This window comes from Echinops telfairi, unplaced genomic scaffold, assembly GCF_000313985.2.
Source record: "Echinops telfairi isolate 266 unplaced genomic scaffold, ASM31398v2 ScPeMD7_9;HRSCAF=40, whole genome shotgun sequence".
In the NCBI taxonomy this organism is placed as follows: Eukaryota; Metazoa; Chordata; class Mammalia; order Afrosoricida; family Tenrecidae; genus Echinops; species Echinops telfairi.
In genome coordinates this window covers 57,403,238-57,429,583 of record NW_022103906.1, presented here as the reverse complement: position 1 = coordinate 57,429,583, position 26,346 = coordinate 57,403,238, and the positions used below count along the sequence as shown (strand labels likewise).

The following is a 26,346-nucleotide window of genomic DNA, read 5'->3' as shown; positions in this document are numbered from 1 at the left end:
CCCTTAATAAAATGTTAAAAAAAAAAAGAAGAGAAAATGTTTTGAGAATGATGTACAAATGTGCTTTACACAATTGATGTGTGTACAGATTGTGATAAGAGTTGTATGAGCCCCTATTAAAATGTTTTTAAAAATAATAATAATAATAATTTATTTTAGAATGATCAGCATAAGGCTGGTCCCAAAGAGGTGGAGGTTAAAGATGTTCCTCAGAAATGTCCAACTTTTCTAAGTGCAATAGTATTCCATCATCTCTGCTGTCAACCACGGTTCCTCCCTCAGTATTTTCCCTCCTTCTCCAAAGGCCCCACAACTTGCTTTAGTGTCTCTCAGAACTTATGAATCAGCAAGGAGATGGCACAAGCTAATGAGGCAGCAAGTCTTGAATTTTTATTTCACAAATCAGTCAGGATTTGTGATGTCGAGGTTGGTCAAGCACAATATAGTGGGACTCACATCACTATGATGACTCCGTTGAGTCCTGGGCCAAGGCTCTTCTGCTGTCAAAAGGGTAGGAAGAGGTTGTACTCATCACTCCTGCCCGTGGTAGATGGACGGACCAAGTCTAGTCTCAGCCAGTTCCATAACTCCAGTGACCTACATTTCTCTAATAAGCCAGAAGCAGATGGTTGCCAGCTTAACACTGGATATTCTTGTTTTGACAGGAATATCAATTATGACAGTGAATTTGCGGATCATATCCCCAAGGAAATCTTCAGTAAGAGTCAGGGTCAAGGAATAGTACATCTACTATATTCTTGTCTCATTAGCATAAAAGCATAAGCAATCAAGCAAACAAACCTACTGCCATCAGGTTGATTTCAAATCATAGAGACTCTATATTGGATTTCGAGGTTTTAAATCTTTATCAGAGCAGATAGCCTCATTTTACTCCAGAGTGTCTGGGGTGGGTTTCAACTGCTGACCTTACAGATAGTAGTCCAACCCTTAACCATCTAAAACGGGACTGTGGCTGTGGTACATAGGCTAGGATTGACAATACATCACAAAGTGGTGGCTAGAAAGGTCATATTAAGTAATTAAGTGTATTGCAGTTTCTAACTTGCTATAAGGTATATTTGTACAGGAAGATAATAAATTAAAATTCTTACAATTTTATGCTTTTGATGGGGGCACTAATAACAAATAGTATAAGAATGAAGAAAATGTTCTGTTTTAAGATTGATTGTGGCGGTGATTGTACAACTCTTCTAAATATGATTGAACTATTGAATTGTACATGTTGTCAATTGTTTTTAAAATGTTATACTTTTGTGAAGAATATTGATGCTCGGCGTCTTAAAAACTACACTGTGAATCATGAACAGTGAAATAGCATTAAGTTGTGGAGGAGAGTAAAGGGAGAAATCAAACATAACCTCACGATAAACTAATGCACCCTACCAGAAATCAGTAGACATGCATAAACTGCTAAGGAAAAGGCTAGTGTGGTGGGCAACAAGATGATTTATTGTAAAGAGTAAAACAAAGAAAATTCTGGCAAGTTTTAATGAAAAGACGAAATGAATATAAATCTGTTTTTAAAAAACTTAATAAAATGAGAAGCTGCCTATAAAAAATAGTCTAAGAGATCTTATCTTGTGAGAAATGCAAGTACAAGGACTCCAGAATATGGCTTCTTCTCTTGGTGTTGTAAAAGCGTCGCGATCACAGAGGTGGGAGTCAAGCCTGAGGGACAACATGCAGATGATGTTCACGAGGAGGAACGATGAGTGGAACAGCCTGATGTAACGAAAGTTTCACAGTGTTAAGATGGAAGGATTTATTATGTACTGACATCTGGAGTGACACTACACTGTGGATAAGGTGTGTTTACTCTCCGAGCCACTGTTCGGATCAGGAGTTAGTTGTGTAAAGCACTGAGCCTAGTCACTTGGTTCATATTTTATCATATTCATAATTGTTAGTTGCTTTTCTGGTGGCTCCGTGGTGGGTCAGCTGGTGGAGTGCACCAGTTACTCGTGGGAGAAAGAGGAAGCTGTCTGCTCCCATAAAGATGTACAGACTTTGGAACCCATAAGGAAGCTGTGCTCTGTCCTGTAGGGTTGCTATGAGTTGAAGTCAACTTGAAAGTGGGTTTGATCTTCTTACTGTTGTTAGAGGGCATTGGTGGTTCGTTTGTAAAATTCCTGCCTCCCACAAACCTAGGAGACCTAGGTTCAATTCCTGGTCAGTGTACCTCAAATGCAGCCACCATAGTGGAACTTTGATGTTGAGCTTTTTGATTAAGACAGAATAAGAAGAAAAGCCCGTTGGTCTCCTGAAAATTAGCCATTAAAAACCATATGGATCAGCTTATCACTGAACAGTAATGTAGAAACTATTGAATTTGTGTATGGTCTGTTCTGGATAATCTTAACAGTAATAACAATAGTTCTTGTTACTGCATTCATTAAGCAAGGATTATGAATAGGTTTAATTTCATTATTGTTATTGTGTGCCTCTAAAATTGAATTGTGTGCCTCTAAAATAAGTATTGGAATCTTTACTCCTGTACTTGTGGATGTAATACCTATTTGGGGAAGAGGGCTTTCTTTGTTTTGTTAATGAGACCAAACCAGTATACCAAAAACCAAGAGCAAACTCAATGTCATTGTGATGATTCTGACTCATAACGACCCTCTATACAGGGTTTATGAGGCATAAATCTTTATTGGAACAGATAGTCTCATTGTTCTCCTGTGAAGTAGTTGGTGGATTTGAACCACCAGCTTTTTGGCTAGCAGTCCACTGCTAACCCAACAGCCTTCCCAGGTCTCCTTAGAGCAGCATTTCTCAACCTGTGGGTTGCTACCCCTTTGGGGGTCGAATGACTCTTTCACAGGGGTTGCCAGATTCATAACAGTTTCCTACCATACTGGTAGGAAACTTTAACATACTACTTCCAATGGAGGGTAGAACAACAAGAAAGACACTCTCAACAAAGACACAGAAAAACTAAACATAGTCCATCAATTTGATCTCCTAGATAGGTAGATAACATTGTGTTAGGCCACAAAGCAAACCACAGTGAATTTTAAAACATCAAACTATCTCAAGGCATCTTCTCGGATCACAACTCTATAGAATTTGAAATCTGCAATAGGAGTCAACAGGAAACAACCGGGGAAGTTGAGGAACACCCTGCTTCAAAACTGCTAGGAAATAGAAGAGATAAAAAATGAAATAAAAAAATCAACTTGACTCAAACAAGGATTATAACATACCCAAACCCTTGGGACAGAGCAAGAACAGTGCTCAGAGGGCAATTTATAGAAATAAATACACACTAAAAAATAAAGAAGAACCCCATTCACAACCGTGATCTAATATCCCCAACAATTCGGAAAAACAAGAAAAAGAACAAAACAAACCACTTATCATTGAGCCAATTCTGGCTCATCACAAACACTATATAAAATATCTGAGACTGTAAATCTTTATAGGATCAGACAGCCTCATCTTTATTCTGTGGAGCAGCTAGCTGCTGGTTTTGAACCTGCCACTTAAAGAAGCCCAACACATTATAGGGCCCTCAGGGTAGCAAACTAAGCCAACTGTGTTAGACAAGGTTCTCTAGAGAGATAAAACCAAATTGCTGACAATATATTTACTTATAAAGATAATTAGATATATAACAAGAAATGAACTGTTAAATCATATACAGATAAATATATAATACAAGAAATGAACAGTTAAATTATAAAGCACTACAAATGGCTCACTGCAACTCACTCCCGTGAGAGAGTTGTGAGAGACTAGCAGTCCTTCGAGTCTAGTCTGCTGCCAGAGCTTCCTCTATTTATAGAGAGAGCTAGGCTATGTCAACACAGCAGCCAATCACAAGGCAGGTCACCAACTGTCAGCCAGGTCACCAACCGTCAGCCAGGTCACCAACCGCCAGTCCCCAGCTTCAGAGATGTCTTAAAGGGACCTCAACTGACAGCGACACAGTCCACAGGCTAGGCTCCCCACAGTAGCCTTTAAATTGAGGCACAGAACAAGCAAGGCAGCCGCACACTGGTCCGATGATCAAAGAGTGAGAGACAAAAGGCGAGGCTCACCGAGCCATTTATCTCTCTGCCCTTCAGTTAATCCCACTTGTGTTTATCGGCCAGGCTGGCACAATAAACTATCTCACCAACACTCACCTGAAATACAGGAACAGTAAGATTAGGACAGAAATCAATGAAACAGAAAACAAACAGAACAAAAATATCAAACATGACATCACAGAGCTTGTTGTTAGGTGTCATTAAGTTGCTTCTGACTCATCGCAACCCTGTGCTCAAGGGAACAAAACACTGCCAGTCCTGCACCATGGTCACAATTGTTCTTAGGTTTGAGCCTGTTGTTGCAGCCACTGTGTCAATCGTCTTGTCTAGGGCCTTCCTCTTTTTCACTGCCCCTCTTCTCTACCAAGCATGATGTCCTTTCCCAGGGACCAGACTCTCCTGAAAACATGGCCAAAGTCTCTGAGACAAAGTCTCCCATTCTTGCCTCTGAGGAGCAGCACTCTGGCTATACTTCTTCCAAGACAGCTTTGTTTGTTCTTTTGGCAGTCCATGGTACTGTCTTTATTCTTCACAAACACCATGATTCAAACAAATTGGTTCTTTGGTCTTCTTAATCAACGCTCAACTTTTACGTGCTTATGAGGGAATGGAAAATAACATGGCTTGGGTCAGGAGCACCTTAATCCTCAAAGTAAGTTTCTTACTTTTCAACACTCTAAAGAGGTCATGTGTAGCTGATTTGCCCAGTGTAATACGTCTTTGATCTCTTGACTGCTGCCTCCATGAGCATTGATTGTGAATCCAAGCAAGATGAATTCCTTGAAAGCGTCAGTCTTTTCTCAATTTATCATGTTACTGCTTGATCCAGTTGTAAGGATTTGGGTCTTTACATTGGGTGTAATCCATACTGAAGGCTGTAATCCTGGATCTTCGTCAACCAGTGCTGCAAATCCTCATTTTTAACAAGCAAGGTTGTGTCATCTGCCTATCACAGGTTGTTAATAAGTCTTCCTCCAATCCTGGTACCACATTCTTCCTCACATAATCCATTTTTTCAGTTTGTTTGCTTAGCATACAGGTTGAATAAGTTTGTTGAGTGGATATAACCTTGACACACACCTTTCCTGATTTTAAACCATGTACTATTCCCTTGTTTAGTTTTTACAACTGCCTCTTGATCCATGTACACGTTCCTCAGAACAAGTTTCTCATGAGCACAATCAAGTGTTCTGGAATTTTTATTCTTCTCATAGTTAATTATCCACACAGTTGAATGTCATAGCATAGTAAATAAAACACAAGTATAAATCTTCCTGGTATTCTTTGCCTTCAGCCAAGATCCATCGGACATAAGCAATGAAATCCCTTGTTTAACCTCCTCTTCTTGGTCCAGCCTGAACTTCTGGCAGCTCATTGTTAATGTACTACTGCAACCATTGTTGGATAATCAGCAAAAATTCATTTACATGAGATATCAATGATATTGCTCTATAATTTGAGCATTATGTTGGGTCACTTTTCTTTGGCTTGGATACAAGTGCGAACCTCTTCCAATCAGTTGGCCAAGAAGCTGTCTCTGTACTTTAAAAGATATTATGCAGTAGCATAGTACTTTCACTATACAGATATCATACATGTATATATCCTGAAGGGTATAACTAGGACTAAAACTAAATAATTAGGAAATGATGAGTTTTGAGTGCTTTTTATCTTTGTTTTCAAGATATTTTGTTACAAGATTGTCTTCTTTAATTTTAATGCTATAGGCGTAATTTCTGAAAACTGTTGAGCAGGCACGAACCTTGTGTACTTGAGTTGGCTCACGTCTAGCACTGAGTGGTGGTGGCACATGCTGTGTTTTGATGACCCAGCACAGACAGAACTGCAGTTCTGTTAGAAGTAAATGAAGATCATCGACACCTGAAATCAGCCCATTGTGATCTCAATAGTAGGCCCCACTCCAGAGCATGGATTCAAGAGTCGAACAAAACAACTTGACCCACGTGCTTTGCATTTGTGGTCTTCTGCTTTGAAAGCTGTAAATTTGGAAAATGTACATGAATTCTAAGACTCAGTATTATCTACAGGGAGAAAATAGTTCCTATTTCATTCTATTGTGATACTTAATTGAAATAATATACATAATGCATCAACACAATTCTCAGGACAAACTGACTACCATCAAATTATTGTGAATCATGGTGACCCTGTCTTACAGAGTAGACTAGCCCATCAGGTTTTCTTGCCTTTTAATCTATAGAGAAGGACTGTAACCTTTAGGTTAGCATTTGAGCCCAAACTATTCAGGCTACTTAGAGCCTCAGTACAGACTAGGCTCCTAGTAAGAGCTGAAAAACAATTGTCAGGAGAAGACAACAAAAAAATTCTTAGATGCTAACTTGAATAGGATTAATGGGTGAACAGAGAGTAAAACAATAAAGTCATCATATTTCAGGGAAGAAATACTTGCCTCAACATGAAGAAGAAAGTCATGACATTTTCAATATAGCACATAAAACCAGACAACTGAAGATGGCGTTCAGTGAGCATTCTGAAGTAAAATGTTTAGCACAACAATAGAGAAGGAAGCCCAGCACTGATGATATGCACACACCCTGTTACAGCAGTACTGACAGTTGATACAAAAATATGACAAACAATAATAGACAGTAGATATGGGAGTAGAGGAAAATGTTTTGAGGCTATTTGAAGCAGTGACATAGATGGGGTTGCTCCTGTAATATTTAACTTCTGTAGGCGCTGGTAACTAGAAAGTGATTCTATGTTAATGGACTATAAATAGAGATAAAAATATTAAAAGCATAAAAGTAATTCTTTTCAAATAGATAAGATCTAGCAATGTGTGTGTGTGTTTCACATGATTTTATGTAAATATAGTTTTAATGTGTGCGTGTTTTAAGTTCAGGATACCTGAAGTTGCTTTGGGTCACAACTTCCTGACTGGTACTACTCAAATAGTGTAGAGCTATGTGGCAGTTACATAATCTGTCAGCTTTAGCAAAGGGGTGGAGTCTAGCCTGTCAATCAGGTCATAACCAATGATGCCTCTGTGTAGGCATGGCCTTCTGAGGATTCTGGGAACCTGCTATCTTCCTCCCTGGAGGCAGGACATGCACTCTCTCTCTGCTTCACTTTCTGTTGACAAGCCACATGAAGCTATGCTGATGGCAGCCAGAGCCCTGGAGCGGAGGAGCCACTTGGAGAGCTACGCCATCACTGAGATGCTTCCACAAGACTTGTCACCCACTAGCCTGTGATATTCCTGCTTTCAGCATAATTTCATGTGCTGTGTGAGTTTGTAGAAGGATTTATGGACTAGTATCGGACATATGGAATAGTATTGGACTTATGGGCTAATACCGAACTTAGGGACTTGATCTGGACCGGGTCGGTATATTTTCTTAATATACAAGTACTCTTTGATATGAAGCTCTCTCATGCACACACACGAGTGTCCCTAGATTTGTTCTGTAGTCAACCCTGAGGAACATAAGCTGTATGTAGATAAAAGGTGCTTCAGGCCTGGGGGTGGCTTTGGAAGGGTATGAGTGTTTAGATATTTACTCGGAGTGGTTAATCATTCTGGGAAATCAGCCACCTTCTACACACTAGACAGGAAACCGGTTTAAAAGTCCCTGTACTGGTAAGTGCAGTTTACCCTCTGAGCCCTAACTTCAGTTATTTCCCTTTTGTGTGCTACAAGTCCTTGACCCTTTCTGCTTAATATCACAAAACACATCACATAAACAGATAGCTCAAAGATTATTGTCAGGGACATGAAAACTGAGATACCTTTTTTGTTTTTAATGTTAAAAAATTAAATGACTGATGGCATCTAGGGTTGGCAGTAGGAAAATATCCTCCTGCCTGACTGATGGCAGTAGAAATTACTATATTTCTGTTACATAGTTTTGTAATATAAAAAAGAAGTCATAAAATGTGCATTTCCTTTTGATCCAATAATTACTCATAAAATTTTATCTTCTTGTAATAATGATTGTACAATTTACTGGATTGTGTGATATGTGGATTAAGTGCCAATAAAAGTGTTAAAAAGAAAAAATTTTTAAAAAACATTTTATTAGGGGCTCATACAACTGTTATCCCAATCCATACCCACATCAATTGTGTAAAGTGCATTTGTACATCGTTTCTCAAAACATTTTCTCTCCACTTAAACCCCCGACATTAGGTCCTCTAAAAAGAAAAATTTATCTTAAGGATAATCATGAATGCGTGCAAAGATTTCTCCAAGAATGTTTTTTTACAAAATGCCTAACAATAAGGGTTTGGGTAAAAAACAAAACAACTTTGATACATCTTTACAGTGGATTACTATGTCACAATGTGTTGCATGATAATATTTAATAATATAGGGTGGTATTAATTATATACTGTTTAATAAATAATGTCTATAAGGCAATGTGTGTAGCATAAACCCAGGTAGGAGACAAACAAAAAATACATGCTTTTTAATAGAAAAAATGGTTACAAAAACATACCAAATGTTAATCGTGGTTAACTTTGGATGCTGTGCTTTTGTATATTTACCAAATTGCCTACAGTGAACATATGTTGCTTTAGAGAGAGTAAACCATGGTGCAGACTGAGAAAGTGAAGTCAGTCTGGCCATTTACAGATGCGACAGCTGCAAGTTAACAAGAAACAAAATTCCTCTCACTTAGGGGCTGCAGCTGTAAAGTGTCATAGCGTTTCTTTGAGTGACTGCCTTTTGACTCACTGAGTGACTTTGTTCTCCAAACCCGAGACAGTCACAAACTGCTCTGTGAAATAATGTCAGTGACAATGACAGATCTTACTCTTGCCTTGAGGACCGAAGTCACTTTGAGGGCAAGAAGCAGCCTTGGGCTTTTCTGAACTTAACATTCCATGCCCAGCCCACAGGACCTTGGCTCCTCTGAAGTCCACCACATCCTTCAGCTCTGCTGTGAGCCCATCAAAATGCTGCTTCATGGAAATTGCACCCAAGCCCCACCCTCCACCACCACCAATAAGAACTCCAACTGTGTATTTCTTTGGATAGAAACTGCCATGGTCCTTTGCTTTGCAGGCCCTCCCTCACCGCAACATGTCGAAAAACTTTGTTTTTTCAGACTGCAGTTTTAATCCTAGTGGTGGTCGGCCAAGTGAACTGAGACATCTATAAAAATTTATCATCTGGAAAGAGTAAAGGTACTTTTAACAAGTTTATGTGTATTTAAGAAACAAACATACACATCCCCTTCTCAGATAGTGCATATCTAAAGGGTCAGTAGGAGCAGTTAACAACTTTGAACCCTCATGGTGGGCTAGGCATTGCTCTAAATATTTTAAAGGTGTCATTTTATTTAATCTTCACAGCAACCTTATGAGGAAGCCTGTAATTTCCACCTGTTTTAGAAATGAGGACTCTTGATGAAAGCTTAAATAAAAATTCCTGTGGTGACACAGCATGTGTTGGAGGCAGGATTTTGCTGCTGTGTTTCCTAAGTTATCTAGACAGTCCTTTAAGTAGTACCAAAGAGACAAAGATTCATCAAGGCTTTAATTTTCTCAATGGCTTTAACTAAGGTATTGTAATGACACGCTGTCCCTTTGGTCTCTGCCCGACTGGAGAAAGTGTTCAGAGCTCCTTCCTTTAGCAGGACTGTTAAATGTCCAAATGGCACACCACTCCACTATACGAGGGGGTAACCACCCCCTCCCCCCGAAGAAAAATGCTCTGCTGGGCAAAGCTTTCATATTACACGTTTTCCCCACTAGGTGAGCATGGAGCAACTCGCTCTGAGTTAGTGCACCCAGTGGCGGTCGCCTGGGAAGGTTCTCTTTGGTCAGAGTGAATTTTTTGGTAAAAGCAGTTTCACCTGAACCTCATTTTTTGTGATGGCTGATTTAAGAGAACAGCTTGTGGCAGTTAAATTTTGTTTTCTGCTTGGGAAAAATGCAGCAGAAGCTGTTGTGATATTGAACACAGCTTACAGAGACAGCACTATTGGAAAAACTCAAGTGTACAAGTGGTTTTCTCGTTTCAAATAAGGTGAAATGTCAAATGATGACAAACCTCATTCTGGGCGTCTGTCAGCTTCCTGAACAGACGAAAATGTCAACTCATAGTGCATTTGGAGTTCATTCCACCAGGTCAAGCTGTTAATCAAGTTCTCTATTTAGAGGTTCTGGAAAGATTGCAAAACAGTTTGTGACAAAAAAGGCATGATTTGTGACAGATAGGGGACTGGTTTTGCTACCACCACAAAAACCTCACACAGTCATCTCAGTGTGTCAGTTTTTGGCAAAAAACAAAAAAACAAACAACCCCCAAAACAAAAAACAAAACAGTATGCCTTTCTTGCCCCACGCACCTTACTCACCTGACTTCGCCTCATGCGACTTCTTTTAGTTTCCGTGAATGAAGAGGGACATGAAAGGACAGCTATTTAATGACGTCAAAGAGGTGAAGAAAAAAACAAGGGAGGTGCTGTCAGTCATCTAAACAGATGAGTCTGAGAAATGTTTCCAAGAATGGAATTGCAGATTTGACAAATAAATTAATTGTAATAGAGAATAATTTGAAGGTGATAAGGTTGCTTTGAAAAAAAATTTTTATTTTTTTATTTTTGGGTACCCCCTCATAAGCCTTAATTAGAATGTTCTCTAGCTCTGTGGGTTAGCAAACCTCCTCTCCTAAGTCGGCCTCCTGCCCTGAGGTGTTCATCTTCCTCACTCCCTAGCCTACGGAGCTTGCAGCTGAGCGTGGTAGTTACATAATCTATTGTCAATTTGGGACTTATGAGTGAAGGGGTGGAGTTTGGCCTGTCAATCAGGTCACAACTTGATGACCTTATTTGAAAATGCTAAGGAAACAAATAGCTCACTGGAGACGGGACACATGCTCACTCCCTATGAGACATTATTGACTACAAGCCTAATGTAGCTACACTGATGCAGCCAGAGCCCAGAACTAGAGGAGCCACATGGAGACCCACACCAGAAGTGAGATGCTCCTACAACCACTGGATTCACAAGACTTTCCACCCACTGGCCTGTGATCTTCCTGCATTCAGCATCATTGCATGTGTTTTGAGAGTATGAAGAGGAATTTGTAGATTGGTATCAGACATATGGGCTAATATTGGACTTATGGACTTGATCTGGACTGGGATGGGATGTTTTATCAATATTCAATTGCTCTTTTATATAAAACTCTTTCTTATACACATATGAATATCTCTGGATTTGTTTCTCTAGTCAACCCAGACTAACACTCAGCTCTCTTGTGTGCTTGGTGCCACTTTTATCTGCTGCTACCATTTCTTCACCACTTCACGGTTTGGGGGGTCCAAAGGATATATTATATTCTTAGCTCTTCTTTCTTGGTGACCTTGAGATTTCCTATTCCTCCTTTTGAGGTAGCTCTTTTTTTTTTAATTGGAATTGATACATAGATCATTCCATAATTCAATCACATCCTGCAGAATTGTACATTTGCTACCACAGTCCATTTCTAAGCATTCTTCTTCTATATTAACCTCTTGACATCATCACCCCTATATTTAACCACCACCTCTGTTCCTCCCCCCCCAACCCTATTCAACTTGCTGATTCTGTAGCTTCGCCATTCCTGGTTTTTATACCTCCCAAAATAAACAAACATATACTGCGACTTCAAGAGGGTGGCCCCCAATGAGGTAACACTCCAGAGATACCCTTTAATATGTCCATTCAAAAACAAAACAACACAAAACCCCCAATACATAAGATTTTGGAAGCCAGCTCAGGTCCAGCATGCACCCTGCGGGGAGCCAGCTGACCAGTTTTCACTGTTCAAGTCAGGTTTCTGCCTTTGATGTTCTGTACTCAACAATGCCCTCTGTTTAGTGGCCAGTTTCCTCCGGTTCTTCAGTTGTGGATAGAGGGAGTTCACCGGAGGTTTATGTCCTGTATAGTTCCAGCATTGAGTCCAGGGCTCCCACTGTCATCCATAACCTGCAAACCGGATTCTCACAATTTAGATTCTAATTTTTCCCTTCAACTTCAGATTATATGCTTCACAGTCCATTGGTGACTGATAATGGTGGACTTAGTTGACATCGCACTTAGATGGCTGCTTGTTCGAGGCAAGCCTTTAAGTCCCCAGACCCTATTTTATCTGATAGCTGGGCAAAGATGCCTCATTTTAAACCCAGTAGAATGACACAACTAACTAATTCCCTCATCAGAGTTTCATATACCCTATTTGCATGTTTCCACGTTGTCATTTGGTGGGAGTTACAGACTATGGCTAGCACAGTTACCATTTTGGAACTAAATCGTCTATGTTTCTGTATCAAGGAAATGTTTGCTTCTTATTCTTGAGCCAAATTCAGCCCTGGCAGGATCATTCTCTTCTCTAGAGGAAGAAATGCAAGTGAGTGTCAAGTGTCTTTGAACAGACTACCTTTATATAAAACTCTCTCTTATACATATGAGTTTCTGTGGATTTGTTTCTCTAAAGTACCTAGACTAACACAATATTTGTATCAAATGAAAGGATTATTTAAAAATTAAATTACCATCTTTATATGCTTACTGTTTCCAAACGCTGTATGAAGATATAGTTGGGGATCCTTGTGTGCTGCCCCCTGCTATCAACATGTCTGTCTCCTATCATGATTGGCTAAATATGAACCAAAATATTAACGCTAGTCATGAGCTTAAGGAGCTAAAGAAAGGGATCGGAGCAAAGTGCTAAGACATGACCTTTTTTACGTCAGGCAGCTCTGGGTTGTGTTTCTGGCTTAAAAGCATTAGTACTTACTAATACATCTGTTCTCTATTCTCCTGTTATGCGGCAATAACCACAGCACCTTATTTTGAGGATAAATGAAATAGTGTAAATAAAAGTAGCTAAAGAGATACCTTTTGCGTAATGAACAGAGTCAATGAATGTGAGCCAGTATTATATGATAATTTTATGGTTCTGTTTAAAAAATTTAACTCTTACTCAGAAGCTGCATATTTTCTTCAGTATCATTGATGACTCATTTGTTCTCAGAATATGAATCACTAAGAATATTAAGAGAACAAATTGTTCAGAATATTATTTATACCTGTTAGGTGTTAGAAATGTTAACTTTTATTAATTTAACTTCTGAGCATTTACTGAATACCTACCATGTCTTTTCTTTTTTTTGTAATTTGAAAAGTTTACTATATAGCAATATATAGTATTCTGATATTTAATAATAATAAAGCCTCCCAACACATTGAAATATCTTATAAATAACACAAGAAAATAAAATTAAAAATTTTTGCAAATGGGGTTAAATTAACCAGCACATGATACCATATGTCTGTCTATCCTGCAGTTTATTTGAACTCTAATAATGATAATGGCCATGAGTAAAAATGGTGCTTATTATTTGGCACTGTAATGTTGCTTTATATGATTCACAGGTTGATATTTTCAGGCTTGTCATTTCAAAAGTAAAGCACCAGCTGTATTTTTATGGTAATGTAGAAGAGTATAAGGAGCCCTCGTGATGCTGTTGGGTAAGCTTTGGATGACAAGGTTGGCAGTTCAAATCCACCAACTTTTCCTTGAGGTAAAGATGAGACTATCCTGTAAAGATTTGCAGCTTCTGAAACGCTACTTGAGGTCATTGCTACTCAGAATACAAGATACAACTTGTGACTTCAAGGAGCTTATGGGGATGGGGGATGGAAAGCAGGCATAGCTTTGTTATAGACAGTCACAGTTTTGTCCGAGACGTAGATGTATTATAATTTTTGATGCAATAGCAGATCCCAAAATGATTGGATACATTATTTTATTTCTTCATAGCACCCTTTCTGGTAATATGACTCTTTAAAGCAACAGTAAGTATAAAATAGTAAATATACGAGGGAGGCTTCAAAAAGTTCATGGAAAAATAGAAACAAAAGAGAATGGAATTTTCTCACAGATATTTTTTGAAGCCCCCTCATGTGAGTACTGTTCTGGAGCAGAAGTAATATAGGCGTTCAAAGAAGAGACAGCAATTCCTGTGGAGAAGGTTCTGGAGAAGAGAGATGTAAGGTCTGGCTAGGGGGAAATTAGAAAGAATGCATTCCAGGAGGAAACCCTGTGAGCAAGAGCTTAGAGAACAACTGTGGTTTTGAGAGGGCAGAGTAAATAGAAATGGGTCTTATTATATACTTTATGTTGAGGAGCAAAGGCAAGTGGACCTGGATTCAAAGGCCAGAGCCCAGTTGCAGACGGATTGGCAGGCTGCAATGTTGGGTTAGTCCTGTGGGGGGAGTAGTTGGAGGTGTTGAGCAAGGGAGGGCTGAAACGAAAGTAGTCTCGTAGTGTTTTGACAGAGGTGTTCAAGATGGCTTAGATGGGAGAAAGAAGGATGAAATCAAAGCAACCAATTGAAAGACTTTAGATGTTATGTTACAGTGACCTGCGTGTAGGGGAAAGCCTGAAGTACAATTGGTAGCAAACAGAAGAAGAAAGGAGCTGATTTGCAGTAGAGAAGTAACCAGTGGGGCTTTGAAGACTGATATTACTTGCACATTAAGAAATTACTTGTGCCCCAATCCCAACTATGTGGACAGCCATCCCTCTCCTCAGAAGAATTTACTTCAGAGGACAGCACTGACGCTACAGCTCAGGGAGAGGGACATGTCTGATCAGAGCACACGGAAGCAAATGAAGGGGGAAGAAGAGAGAGTGGAGCACATCCTAGCCCACCAAGCCTTGAGGACGATATTCCCACTCAGAACAGCCAATGCACAGAGAAGACCATATGGCCGGCCCCATTGTGAGACACAGCATCCCTCACTGACCCATAGCCCTACAGGGGACAACACTGGAGACACAGTGTGGGAATTGCGCCCCATCTGACCCCACCACAACGAGGCAAAACACTAAGGGCATGCAACAGAACAGCTAGGGGAGCAGAGCAAGGAAGCCCCGAGGGAGCACCAAAAATAGACTTGGCCAGGGCGTGGGACCCCATCAGACTCAACCAGAAAACACTCCTGAAGCTCAGCAAACAAACCTGGAACTGTTTACAGGCTTTTCTTTTTTTTGTCATTGTTTTTTTTTTTGTCATTTTGGTTTCTTTTGTTGCTTTGTTTTGCTCTGTCTTTTTTGAGTGCATATTATTATATCTGCAGCCCTATCTAGATAAGATAGGCTGGATAAACAATCTGGAGGAGAAAACAATGGGACTGATGGTTCTGGGGGGACATGGGAGACAGGGAGGTGGGGGAAAGGAAGTGGTGTTAACCAACCCAGGGAAAAGGGAACAACAAGTGATCCAAATTCAGTGGCAAGGAGAGTGTAAGAGGCCTGGTAGGACTTGATCAAGGGCAATGTAACCAAGAGGAATTACTGAAACCCAGATGAAGGCTGAGTGTGAACAAGAGGAAAGTAAAAGGAAATAGAGGAAAGAACTAGGAGGTCAAGGGCATTTATAGAGGTCTAAATACAGGCATGTACATATGGAAATATATTTTTATATAATGATGGGAAAATAGATCTTTGTGCATATATTTATAGGCTTAGTATAAAGGTAGCAGATGGACATTGGGCCTCCACTCAAGTACTCCCTCAGTGCAAGAACACTTTGTTCTATTAACCTGGCATTCTATGATGCTTACCTTCTGGACACGATCACTGAAGACAAATGTGTGCATAAACAAATGTGAAGAAAGCTGATGGTGCCTGGCGATCAAAAGATATAGCATCTGGGGTCTTAAAGGCTTGAAGGTAAACTGGCCATTTAGCTGAGAAGCAACAAAGTCCACCTGGAAGAAGCACACTAGCCTGTGTGATCATGAGGTGTTGAAGGGATCAGGTATCAGACATCAAAGAACAAAAAATTATATCATTGTGAATGAGGGGGAGTGCAAATTGGGGACCCAAAGCCCATCTGTAGGCAACTGGACATCCCCTTACAGAAGCATCACGGGGAGGAGATGAACCAGTCAGGGTGCAGTGTAGCAACGATGAAACATACAACTTTCCTCTAGTTCTTAAATGCTTCCTCCTCCCCCACTTATCATGATCCCAATCCTACCTTACAAATCCAGCTAGATCAGAGGATGTACACTGTTACAGATAGGAACTGGAAACAAGAAATCCAGGACCGATGATCTCTTCAGGACCAGTGGTGTGCAGTGGCCATACTGGGAGGGTGGAGGGACGGAGGGCTGGAAAGGGGGAACCAATTATAAGGATCTACATATAACCTCCTCCCTGGGGGACGGTCAACAGAAAAGTGGGTGAAGGGTACTGTCGGACAGTGTAAGATATGACAAAATAATAATAATTTATAAGTTATCAAGGATTCATGAGGGAAGGGGGAGTGGGGAGGGAGGGGAAAAATGAGGAGTTGATACCAAGGGCTCAAGCAGAAAGCAAATGTTTTGAGAATGATGATGGCAACAAATGTACAAATGTGCTTGACACACAATGCATGTATGTGTGGATTGTGATAAGAGTTGTAACGAGCCCCCAATAAAATGATTTTTTTAAAATAATAAAATTAAATTTGGGGGTTTATCCCTAACTGAATACATTAATCACAGAAAAAAAAAAGATATTACTTGTACTTTAAAGATCTAAGACAGTCAGATTTGGAAGGATGGTGGCCCTAAGGCAGAAATGGAAGTGGTAAGGACAACCTACCATTGCAAGTTTACTGTGTACAGGCAACATTAGATAATGGTAGACAACTTTTGGAAAAAGTGAAAATATGACCTCAGGATTCTACCATTTCACTGACACCAGTGTCCTTCCTTTTCCTGTATCATCATCCACATGCCCACCTATCTACAATGTACATGCTGTTGTGTATTATTTAAACTAGTCTTATTATTTTAATATAATTGGATATTCTTATTAGTACTTTCCTCTTAGTCTTATATATCCCCCTATCTATTCTGTGACTCAGAATACAACCAGAGCTGTCTGAAACTAGAGGTGCTGTAGGGGGTGTTCATTCTTGTGAATCTAGAGCATTGGAAAAGCTTAAAATGCTTACTGATTGAAAACATTATTGATTACAAACATTAATTCCCATAATTTTCTGTATGGAAGTTGCTACAAGAAGCATTTGCATGACAGGGTTGTTGGGTTTGTTTGTTTTAGCTTCTGTTCACTTGTTTCCTTGTGTTCACAGACTCAAATTCCTGAGTAAAAGGATTTCAGACCCATTTTGCAGGACATCTAGAAGGCAGTGTAAGAAGGAGGAGTTAGCAGGCGTCCTCACACTACGGCCCACGGGCCACATGCGGCCCACCGAGGACATTTATCCAGCCCGCTGGGTGTTTTTGCCCCATTTGATTTTTTACTTCAAAATAAGATATGTGCAGTGTGCATAGGACTTTGCTCATAGATTTTTTTAAACTATAGCCCAGCCCTCCAACAGGTCTGAGGGTCAGTGAACTGGCCCCCTGTTTAAAAAGTTCGAGGACCCCTGCGTTAGAGGAACACACTGGAAGACAGCGGAACGTCCGTGTGTTTCCCTTTTGTTGTTAGGTGACGTGAATTTTGACTCAAAGTGACCCCACGTGACAGAGGAGAGTTGCCCGCCAGGGTATTTATTCTCAGCTGTAATCTTGTGTGAGAACAGATTGCCAGGCAGGAAAACTCAGAAAGAGCTCTTTTGTTCTTTATCATTATATGGAGGAAGGAAGGCAGTCCCACCAGAAAATGTCGCTGGTCACTAATGAGCAGCAGGTCTCGGTTGGGATAGCTTTGCCTGAATATTCAGCCTAGAGATATATATAGGGATGCCATCGTTAAAAAGGATGGCATTGACCATCAGACAATTTGACATTGAGTGATTTAAACATGTGAGGGGTTTATTTTCTTCCTGTCAAAAGGTGTCCTGGCACTTTGGGGCAGTTATAAGGATAGCTCAGTGATACCAGTGGAAGCACAAACTCCTTCTGGTCGCCTCCTTTACCATCCGGAGCTTGTGGCTTTCATCCTCGAGGTTGTTATGTGGCTGCCACAGCTTCATCCATTGCATCCTTCTTTCAGGCAGGAAACCAGGGCAGAGCAAGGGCAGAGATGCAAGGGCTTGTCCGTGACATCACACCTTTTACAAAGCTTCCTCGAATCCCTATCCAGCAACTTTTACTTATATCAGATTGCCTGTAACTCTATCAAATGCCTACCCTAACCACAAGGGAAGAAGGTTAGAAGTTTTTAATCGGGTCCATTGCTGCTTCTAACACACTGTGCTTCAGTTAGCCAGGGAGAATGGATGTTGTTGGTGAGGCAAGCAGCATATGTAACACAGCCCCCAAATTGCAGACTGAAGATGCTCCTAGCAGCCTGTTCTTTGAGGTGCTGTGAGGCAGGCGTTGGTATTTATATTACACAGATGAAGAAAGAGAAAGATGGGAATCTTCAAGGAGCCCATGAATAGCTATGCACATGATTAATTCTTGTGCAATATAATGTTATTTTGTGCTCTAAAGGTTAGCCACCAATGTAGCATTAAATCTTAGAATGCCATGAGACTATGGTCAAAGTAAGCATTCCTGGTTACTGATGGGGGAGGAAAGGCGGGGCTGGGAAGAAGGGGAAAGAGAGGAAGGCGCTGAGCATGACCTCAAAGTTTGTCCCTCCAGGAAAGGGGCAGGTAGTAAGCCAGTCTTCTGGAATAGAGAGCAGAGCTGGAGGAGTAGCTCCATGATTCTTATGGAGGAATGCAGCCCGGACCTGCACATGCCACAAGCCCTTGGTCTATTGCAGGTCTTTAATCCACTTGGATTGCTTTAATAATATTTGGGCAGGGTTCACCATTCCTGTGTTGTGTTTGTTTAGTGCAAATACAGCCAAGAAACAGGAAACATAAGGAGGAAGTGGGATGAGTGCTGTTATATTATTGAGACTGAAATCAATGTCATGCAACAAAATGTTACGGGTTGTGAGAAGCTAAGCTATTTGTTAAATTGTCACCCAAATCACATTCCAAAAGTATCTCTGAAAATAATTATTTTTTTCTTATTCCATCTTTTATCTCTCCCTCTCTTAAACCAGGTATCAAATTGTAGTGGAAATAATCCAAGCGACAACAATTGGCAGCTTCCCCCAGCTGAGGAGGCACAAGGGTAAGACCATCCTGCTTCTCCTGTGACACACTTTAAGGTCGCTCGGTCTATTCGCAGGCTCCTCTCTCCTGTGCTTCCAGCTTTGTGTTGAAAGATGCCAGGTGTATTCAAATAAAAATTATTACAATAATGCACCAGGGAAAGTAAAAAATAGTCATAATATATACAAAGTTGTATTCATTGGAGATGTATTGCTTCTGTTTTTAAAATGAAAGATGATTTCATAATTTATTTCTTATCTTGAAACAATATTCATCAACAGTACTCTATTAAACGTAATCTTGATAGCCATTTAAATTACCCCAATGCATTGATGCTTCATAATTTACTTAACCTGTTTTCCTTTGTTAAGCATTTGGATTGTTAATAACTTTTTTCCTTCTGCTACTCTTACGTGGTAGATGCTTTAAAATCTACTCTCTGTTCCCGCCCCCCACCCCCCACCCCCTGTTTGTTTCTCTCACCCAGGCATGAGTCTGAGGGTTATTGCAGGAATAAGAATACTCTCGACTCCTTTTGAGTTTACCCGATGGTGGCATATTCCTCAGTTCATGGAGGGGATTTAATATCTCAAGTCGCAGAATAGGTCTTGATTCGAAGCTCAGAGGCAAACATTACTTCCACCTTGCAGACTAGACTTGCTGTGATTACTTGTCAGGGAGCAGAGTCCTAAAAGAACAGGGAAGAGTTGGCCAGAGACTTTTACCTGGTACTTGCAAGTGTCTAACTGGCACACAGAGGCAAAAGGAAGCTTATAAGAGTTAGACGCTTTCCTTGAGTTACTGACAGAAGACAGGGGCTGTGTAAATAAAAAAGAGAGAGAGAAATGCAGATATACGCTTTGAAGAGACACCAATTCAGAATCTCAACTCACAAGGAGGAAAATTGTGCAATTGTGTTCATTTAACAAATGTTTACCAAGCACTTACTTAGTAGGTGAAAAGGATGTCACAGTGAACTTAATACAGTTCTGTGGCCTCTGGTTCGTCACTAGCCTGAGAAGTAGTCAAATAATAAACCCCATGTTGGGGTGCTGTGAGCCTGCTGGTGGTTAGCTGATTCGTACTCACAACCAACCTTTGTGTATCAGAGTGGAACTGTGTCATAGGGTTGTCAAGGCTGACTTTCCAGAAGTAGGTACAAACCAGACTCATGGGTCTGCCCCTGTGGATTTCCTAGGGTGTAAATCTTTATGGGAACAGAAAGCCTCATCTTTCTCCCACATAGCGGCTGGTGTTTTTGAACTGCTGACCTTGTGATTAACAGCTGAAGGCAGGACTATATCCTGAGATGCCTGTAGGTGGGTTTGAATCCACAGCCTAGCATGTAATAACCCGATGCTTAACCGTTTGCGTCACCCAGGAACTTCTGTAATATGTGCCTTGGCATAAAATGAAGTATCAGATGGGAGTGGGAAGGTAGGGAATGCTAGTTCAGCTAGAAGGGAGGCATATTTTGCATTCCCAGATGGGGACCTGTAAGTAAAGACTTGGAGGTGGAGGTGTCTGACAAACGACCTGTGCAGAAGCCTGGGGCCAAAGTAAGCTGGGCTTGTGGGACGAGGCCAGAGTGTGACGGAAAAGCCTGAGTTTGGGAGAGAAGCCAAACGAGACCAGAAGCTAGATCACGAATCACCTTGCAAGTGACTGTAGCATCTCTGGCTTTCCCTCTGAGTGAGGAGGAAGTCTGGAGGCTTTCGGGACTAAGGAGCCACGATCAGCTGAATTCTTTCCAGAGCAGGGCCTCACCTGGTGCTCATTGTGCTTGCACAGCATTTGCTTAGCGTTCCTATTTTCAAGGGCATGCTAGAGAGTTCTTCTTGCCACCCCTCTCTTTCTGCCACCTTTTTTTTTAACATGAGTTCAGTCAGAAACACATCTTTCCTATTTTGTGTTATATTGCTACAGTCTCAATGTCAGAAGACCCTTCTTATCTCACACATACCTTTCTCCTTAAGCTGTCCTTACCACTGTCTTGGCTATTCTGGTCTCTTTCTTTTTAAACTGCCACGAGGAGAAGATCAACAAATTGAGAAATGGAGAGTGACTGCTAATGGTTTGGGGTATCTTTTTTGGGATGAGGACAGTGTTTTAGATTGTGGTGATGAGTGTACTTCTACTCTTTCTAAAACAAACAGACTTGCTGCCAGGGGCCAATGCTGACTCATAGAGACCCAGGGGTAGAAAGCCCAGTCTTTCTCCTGTCGAGCTGCTGGTGGTTTTGAACTGGTGATCATGCAGATCACAGCCCAATGTAGTGGGTGAAATGTATGGCATGTGAATTATATCCCAATAATGGTGCTGCAGTTGAGCCCTCAATGAAAGATTCATAGTTTAGACCCACCAGCTGCTCCGTGGATGTGGCTGTCTGTAAACATGGCACCTTGGAAACCCTGTGGGGCAGTTCTCTTCCGTCCCATAGGGTCCTACCCTATGAATTGGAATTGAGTTGGTGGTGGTGATTTGGTTTTAAAGCTATTTTTTACAAAAGAATGAGGAAATGGAGATGGAAAGAAATCAAATCCATTCAAGGCAAAGCTTATTTAAGCATTTCAAGGATATAGAGTCCAGAGCACCAGGAAGGATCCCAGGTGATGTAATGGATTAAACATTGAACTGCTACCCATAAGGGCAGTAGTTCGAAACTACCACCCACTCCGTGGGTGAAAGATGAAGCTTTTTACTCCCTTGAAGCTTTACAATCTGTGAGCCCACAGGGCCAGTTCTGCTCTACCCTGTAGGGTCACTGTGGGTCAGATTTTACTCCATATCTGTAAGTTTGGTTTTAGTTTTAGGGTTTTTTTGGGGGGTGGGGTGGGGGTGGTGTGTGTCCAGAACAGTGTGTGTGTGTGTGAGAGAGAGAGAGAGAGAATCCAGAGCATTGCTGTTCAATATAACTTTCTGGGGAGAGAGAGAGAGAGAGAGAGAATCCAGAGCATTGCTGTTCAATATAACTTTCTGGGGAGAGAGAGAGAGAGAGAGAATCCAGAGCATTGCTGTTCAATATAACTTTCTGTGGTGTTGGAAGTACTTTATACCTGTGCTGTCAAATATGATAGCCACTAACTACATGTAGATATTGACTGAGCCTTTGGAAAATCATTAGTATGATTGAGAAGCTTAATTTCTAGTTTTTAAAGTTGTCTGTGATTAGCGGCTACTGAACTGGGCGATGCAAGAGAGTATTTAGGAATTTCTTGGCCTCTTTATTCAGTGACTAAATGAAACAGCATGTCCAAGTACCTAGCATAATAGAGGCAAAAGCCATTAATTAGTAAAGCTGGAATTGAATAATAAGTAAACTATTTTTATGCGAAATTCAGCATTATGCAAAAATGGAAGACAACCATCCCATATCACAAAGTGGGGGGTTACTACATTATTAATTACATAACTGCCAAATTTAGCTGTGTCCTTAGCTATGTCAAACCACTGAGGATTATGGCCCAACCGGTTGACACATAACCTTAACCATCTTGCTTTACAACTTGGTCTTTATAATTCCTAGACATATATCGTTAATGTACAAAATATGAGGGGCTTCCAAAAAAGCTTATGGAAAAGTGGAATGAAAAGATAATGGGATTTTCCCACATTTTTAAAGCCCCTTCATGGTCAGATAGTAGGTATTTAACTATTGTGGGAATGCGAAAGGTTGGCCAGTGGGATAGTTAATAAATGAAGACTAGGTGCAGCTGCCTATATACTTGTCTGTAAATCAACCCAATACTAAGAAATTTCAGAAAGTTTGTGGGGAAATTCTGCTGTTTTGGGGTGAGCTTTATGAAGTCCCATCATCTCTGTGTAAAGCTGGTACTCTGTTCCCAACTGTCAGAGCATAGCAATGTGTTAACAGTCTTGAGTGACTTCCTCTACTTCCTTCTACCATCTGCTTTCCCACTTTTCAATTCTGATTTTAAAGCATACTATGTATGGTAGTGTTGTGATTATGTATTGGGCTGCAATCCACAAGGTTGTCAGTTCGAAACCACCAGCTGCCCCAACGGAGAACTATGGAGCTTTCTATTTTGTTCTCTCTCAACGTTGTTTTGGTTATTTGGACCTCTTCTCATTCAATATAGTGCTGAGGATTGATATTTTTATTTCTATAAGAAGGCTGTTTAAATATTTGCCAGGATTGAATTGAATCAGTTTGTATTGAAATCTGTATTAAGCCTTTCAACTTATAACCATGGAACATGTTTCCACTTACATATTTTTTTTCATCTCATTCTTGCCAGTCCCCTCACAGTACTGCCACACATCCTACTTCCTCCCTGTTTCCTGACTCTGGTCCTGTTTATTTCATAATCCTCTGAACTTGGTCCTTGGGTACATGCTGCCCTTTTTTACTTTAATGGTTGATTATTGTAAGATGTGTGTACCTCACTAGTGTTATTGTCTAGTGTCTGGCTGCAAATTGAGCAATGGGAAGTGAGTTTGGTTCCAGGCCTGAAGAGTTACTAAGGGCCATGCACTTGAGGGTTCTACGAGTTTCTCTCAGACCAGTAAGCCTGGTCTCTTTATGATTTTGAGTTTTGTTCTGCATCCCCCACCCCACCCCCTGCATTCACATTCAGGGACCTTCTGATAGGATCTTTTTCAGATCAGTTGGTAAGGGTTCTTCTGTTCTCAGGGTTGTTGAGACTGGTATTTTTGTGGTCCACTCGTCCATTGTACTAATGTGTCGTTTCTACATGCCTTTCCACTTTCATTACTTTTCCTTCCTCTGGATGGGGAGAAACCAGTCGTTGCACCTTAGATGGTTGTTCATGAGCTTTTACGACTCCAGTCACTGTCCACCAACCTGGGCTATTCGACTTTTGTGTTTGGGAGCTGTGTTATACTAATTGACTTTGGTGTTCCCTGAGACAGTGACCCTGATCTCCCAAGCCCAGTGACTATTCCCTTAGGTGCTTGGCTCCGTCTAAGATACATTTTCATAACATTACCCCCTGTATGCTCTGCCACATTCATGGATATGTTTGCAGCCAAACATATACACATATACAAATATATTCTCTACCAAACCAATACATATTCATGGGTACGGTCCCACTCTCTCTCCCACACTTGTTCAGCCTTCGTGTCTATGGGTGTATTTAGCCTTACGTCATAACTATTGCAGGATTATGTATATAACAGTATTTAACTCTTTCCTTTAATTCATACACTCCTCCCTGCTGTCTTTTTTGCCTCTTTCATATTTTGCCAGTTTCCTTCTGTTTATTGCTCTCTGCTTCATGCAAGTTAACATCTGTCTACCTTCTAGTCAGTTATTTACCTTCCCCCCGTTCTCACCACCCCTGTTAACAATCAAAAAGTGTTTCTTTTTGTGTGAAACTGTTTTCTTGGCATTGTACAACAGTGGCCTCAAACATTGTTCATTTGTGATGGACTAATTTCATTCATCATAATGTCCTCCAGATTCATCCATGTGGTGGGAGGTTTTAGATTCATCCTTATTATTTAATGTTGTGTAGTATTCTACTTATATGTACATATCAATGTTTGTTTATTCAGTCTTCCATTCATGGACATTTGGGTGGTTTCCATCATTTTGCTATTGTGAATAGTGCTATGATGAACATGGGTGCGCACATATCTGTTCATTCACCCATTCTTATTACTGATGTATTTGAATTACGATATTGGTGAAGAATATCCAAAGTACTGTGTACTACAGGAAGAACAAACAAGTCTATCTTGGAAGAAGTACACCAGAATGCTCCTTAGAACTGGGATGGCAAGACTTCGTCTCACATACTTTGAAACGTTATCAGAAGACCATCCTGGACAAAGACATCATGCCTGGGAAAGCAGCCCCAGGGGCATGAAAGAGAGGAAGACTTCAAGAGAGACTTACACAGTGGCTGCAACAGCGGGCTCAGACTAACAGTGATGGTGCGCAGGATCGGCAATGTCTCATTGTGTTGCGTGTGGGTCACCGTGATTCAGAATCGAGCAAGAGTACCTAACAACAACATTCTCAACCCACTTACTTAAGTCTCCTCTAATCTCTTTCCATGGTGGTTTTTCATACTTTTCATTGTGTAACTCCTTCACGTCCCTGGTTACATTTCTTTCTAGTTATTGTTACAGCTGCTAATGTAAATGAACTTGTTCCTCTAATTTTTCTTTTAGATCCCTCTTAGCTGGTGTATAGAAACCCAACTTTTTAAAAACAATTTTATTGACATATAGCTTACATATGATACAACTCAACAGTTTAATCATATTAAAAAAGAATCATGCAGTCATCACCACAATTCTAGAATTGTATTCTTTTTCGTACTCTTTGTCATTAGCTCCTCATTTCCCCATAACCTTCCCTGGCCTGCCGTGCTCCTGTTGTTGTTGTTGTTGTTGTTGTTAGGGGCCATTAAGTCAGTTCTAACCCATGGAGACCCTCTACAACTAGAAGGAAACACTGCCCCATCCTGCGCCATTCTTACAGCGCATTGTTGCAGCCATGGTGTCAGTCCATCTCCTTGAGGGCCTTCCCTCCCTTTGCTGCCCCTTTTTTGGCACCCAACATGATGTCCTTCTCAGGGCCTGGTCTCCCTGACAGTGTGTCCAGCATTTGTAAGACAAAGGCTCAACACTGCTGCTTCCAAGGAGTCCTCTGGCTGTACTTCTTCAAAGACAGGTCCGTTTTTCATTTCAGCAGTCCACAGTACTTTATTTATTCTTCTCCAGCACCACAATGGAAAGGCATCAATTCTACTTCGATATTCTTTAAGGTCCCACTTTCACGAGCATATGAGGCAGTTGAAAATACCGTGGCTTGGGTCAGGCGCACCTTAGTTCACAAAGCCCTTTTCAATACTCTAAAGAGGTCTTGTGCACAGATTTACCGTCGCAACTGGTCTGTTGATCTCTTGACTGCTGCTTCCGTGAGCACTGATTGTGGATCCAAGCAAGACAAAATCCTTAACAACTTCCACCTTTTCTCCCGTTCTTCATGATGTTACCTATTGGGCCTATTGTGAGGATTCTGGTGGTCTTACACTGAATTGTAATCTATACTGAAGGCTGTCATGCCCCTCTTATTGTTGTTGTTAGGTGTCATTGAGTTGGTTCCAACCCATTGAGACCCTATGCCAATGGTTCTCAACCTGTGGGTCATGACCCCTTTGGGGGTCGAATGACTCTTTCACAGGGGTCACCCGATTCATAACAGTAGCAAAATTTCAGTTATGAAGTAGCAATGA

General features: G+C 40.8%; 1 protein-coding gene across 3 annotated transcripts in view; it reads left to right on the top strand.

Moving 5' to 3' along the window:
• The window catches only part of SNX25 (sorting nexin 25), a 115,674-nt gene that overhangs the window by 29,822 nt on the left and 59,506 nt on the right, over positions 1-26,346 (top strand). For all 3 annotated transcript variants that reach the window (XM_004696146.2, XM_045286600.1, XM_045286601.1), the window contains one exon: positions 19,063-19,133. In XM_004696146.2, the coding sequence (XP_004696203.1) occupies positions 19,063-19,133 (71 nt within the window). The remainder of the gene's footprint in view (positions 1-19,062; positions 19,134-26,346) is intronic.